Source organism: Lytechinus pictus, chromosome 12, assembly GCF_037042905.1.
Source record: "Lytechinus pictus isolate F3 Inbred chromosome 12, Lp3.0, whole genome shotgun sequence".
NCBI lineage: Eukaryota > Metazoa > Echinodermata > Echinoidea > Temnopleuroida > Toxopneustidae > Lytechinus > Lytechinus pictus.
The window spans coordinates 26,890,161-26,892,396 of NC_087256.1; the positions used below are offsets into that span (position 1 = coordinate 26,890,161).

The 2,236-nt window shown below is 41.3% G+C and overlaps 1 protein-coding gene across 1 annotated transcript; it reads right to left on the minus strand.

Moving 5' to 3' along the window:
- Nucleotides 1–616: 616 nt before the first annotated feature.
- LOC129272653 (rhodopsin, GQ-coupled-like) lies at nt 617–1,734 on the minus strand. The gene has a single exon (XM_054909769.2). It carries the CDS (start codon nt 1,721–1,723, stop codon nt 617–619), a length of 1,107 nt encoding a protein of 368 aa, XP_054765744.2. The 5' UTR covers nt 1,724–1,734.
- Nucleotides 1,735–2,236: the final 502 nt, after the last annotated feature.

Genomic DNA, 2,236 nt, shown 5'->3' on the forward strand with positions numbered 1-2,236 from the left:
CATCGATAAATCTCGGTTTCGTTTTTTGTGGGACGCACTGTATAATATGAATCTCTATGTTCTAATGTTAATGCTAGTTTCGAGACAGGTGAAATATCCTGTGATTGGAATATTGCCCGCACTACCCCTGTATACAAGGGCAAGGGGAACAAAGATGACATTACAAACTATCGCCCCATATCTGTTGTATGCCAGTTATCTAACATGTCTAACATGATAGAAAAAAAAGAAGCTCAATTGCAATTATTAAAGAGAATTATATGATAAATGTAGATCAATATGCATTTCTCCCACACCATTCTACAATCACTTGCCATCACAGGGTAATTGATGATTTTCACGAGGCTCTTAACAATAAAGAATTAATTGCTTCATGTTTTCTTGACATATCGAAATGTCTATTTCTTTACGTCTTATGCCCTCTCGATGTTATTACGATTTTACTATGTTTTTATACTCAAGGACAAGATGCAAAACAGTAATTTTATCTCTGATCTTGTGAACATCCTGTTTAAATAGATGAATAGATAAATAAATAAATAAATAATAATTATACTTACATTATCTACAAAATAATAGAATTCTGTGCAATACTCATATTAAAAGTATCTGCTATCTACAAGCGGTTTGTTGCTGTGTTTGTTGCTGTCGTGCGTGGTTTAGAGCTGCCAGGGTTACGGGAGTCGACTGTGCGGCAGCAAATGACTTTCTTGAATGCTTCTTGAAAGTTTGGATGTTTGAGGGCATAGATGATTGGATTGATAGAACTGTTAGCTGCTAGAACCATCGCCCCGTAGAGAGTGAGGACACTGGTACCTGGTATGATGAAATTGACTATACTCGGGACCAAACAGACCATGAAGATACAGACAACAGTGAAGAGATTTTTTGTGATTTCATATTCGCGCTTCATGAAGGCGGTCTGCATGGCTCTGGAATCTGCGTTGGCTTGGGATGAGGGCGCCTTCGGCCCAGTGGATCGACTGTCGTCTGCAAATTTCTTCTGAAACTGGCGGGTCTGACGCAAGACATGGATCATGATGAGAACATAGAAGACTCCAGTGATGACCAGTACGACGAATATGGCAGCTGCCTGGAGCAGGACGTAGTAGAATCGGAAAGGGTTCGTATCGGTGACGCTACAGAGCATGTAATACCGAGAATAACCTAATTCCCCGATTCCCAACGAGACCGGAAGGGCCGTGATGGTGATGCCCAACATCCAGATTCCGATAATGGCCATGCCGATCTTTCTTGGCGTATGAAGCCCGCGATGACCACGTATTGATTTAGAGATTACATACCATCGGATGAACGCTATGGCTGCGAGGGTCATGACGCTCACCCCAAGGCATATCGTATTGAGTCCGGAGGCGATTGAGCAGACTATCTCAGGGAGAGGATACTCCTCGCCTTGAGCAAGCAGACCCACAACCATGAATGGGAGGCTGAGACACGTAAACAGGTCGGCCACGGTGAGATTGACCACCAAGATATTGGTGGTCGTCTGGAGCTTCTTAGATACGGCAACGGCGACGACTACGAGGGAATTTCCAAAGAGTCCCAAGATGATGATGAAAAATAAGCAGGATGAGACAACCAGACGGTGGTGATAGGCGATGCCCGAGAAGGGTGTTTCGGTAGATTTCACGGCAAACAAATGAGGCGTTGATGACCCAAGTGAAGTTATGTAATCAGTAGCAATGACAGTTACATTGTCCATGCTGTTATAATCATTTTCCATTTTTGTTATTTCATTTACAAACTATTGCATAATAATCTAGTCTACCAGTAAATATTCTGAACAACAGCTGTACCTTTGTCGACAATTTACTTTCGTAAGCTTTTATTATTTAATGATAATTCTCCTGAGAAAAGAACCTATAATCAAATTCGTACACCCTTGTGTAGTTTCGAGAAAGTCAGTTGCTCTAGCAGTGGTCAATCTGACCACTACCTGTTTTCGAAACCCGAGTCACTCTCTGGTAAGGAATCGACCATCTATAAGTCACTAGGACTAAGCTCATTCATGCTTGTCATTTGTCATCTAGTTGCTTACAATCTTTCGTGCTTCTTTTGAAATAGGTTAATCAGTACCTGATCATTTTCTCAGATTTTTCTTCTATTTGTCATCGCTTAAAATCATCCCCTAGCATCTTCTCTTGACTACTGACAGCTTGAACCCCAAAATAAAACGTTGATCCTCTAAGACGTAATACTTTACATTCATCTGTTT

Bases quoted from the DNA above. Each gene is read 5' to 3' on its own strand.
- LOC129272653 (XM_054909769.2), bottom strand. From the start codon at position 1,723: ATGGACAATGTAACTGTCATTGCTACTGATTACATAACTTCACTTGGG.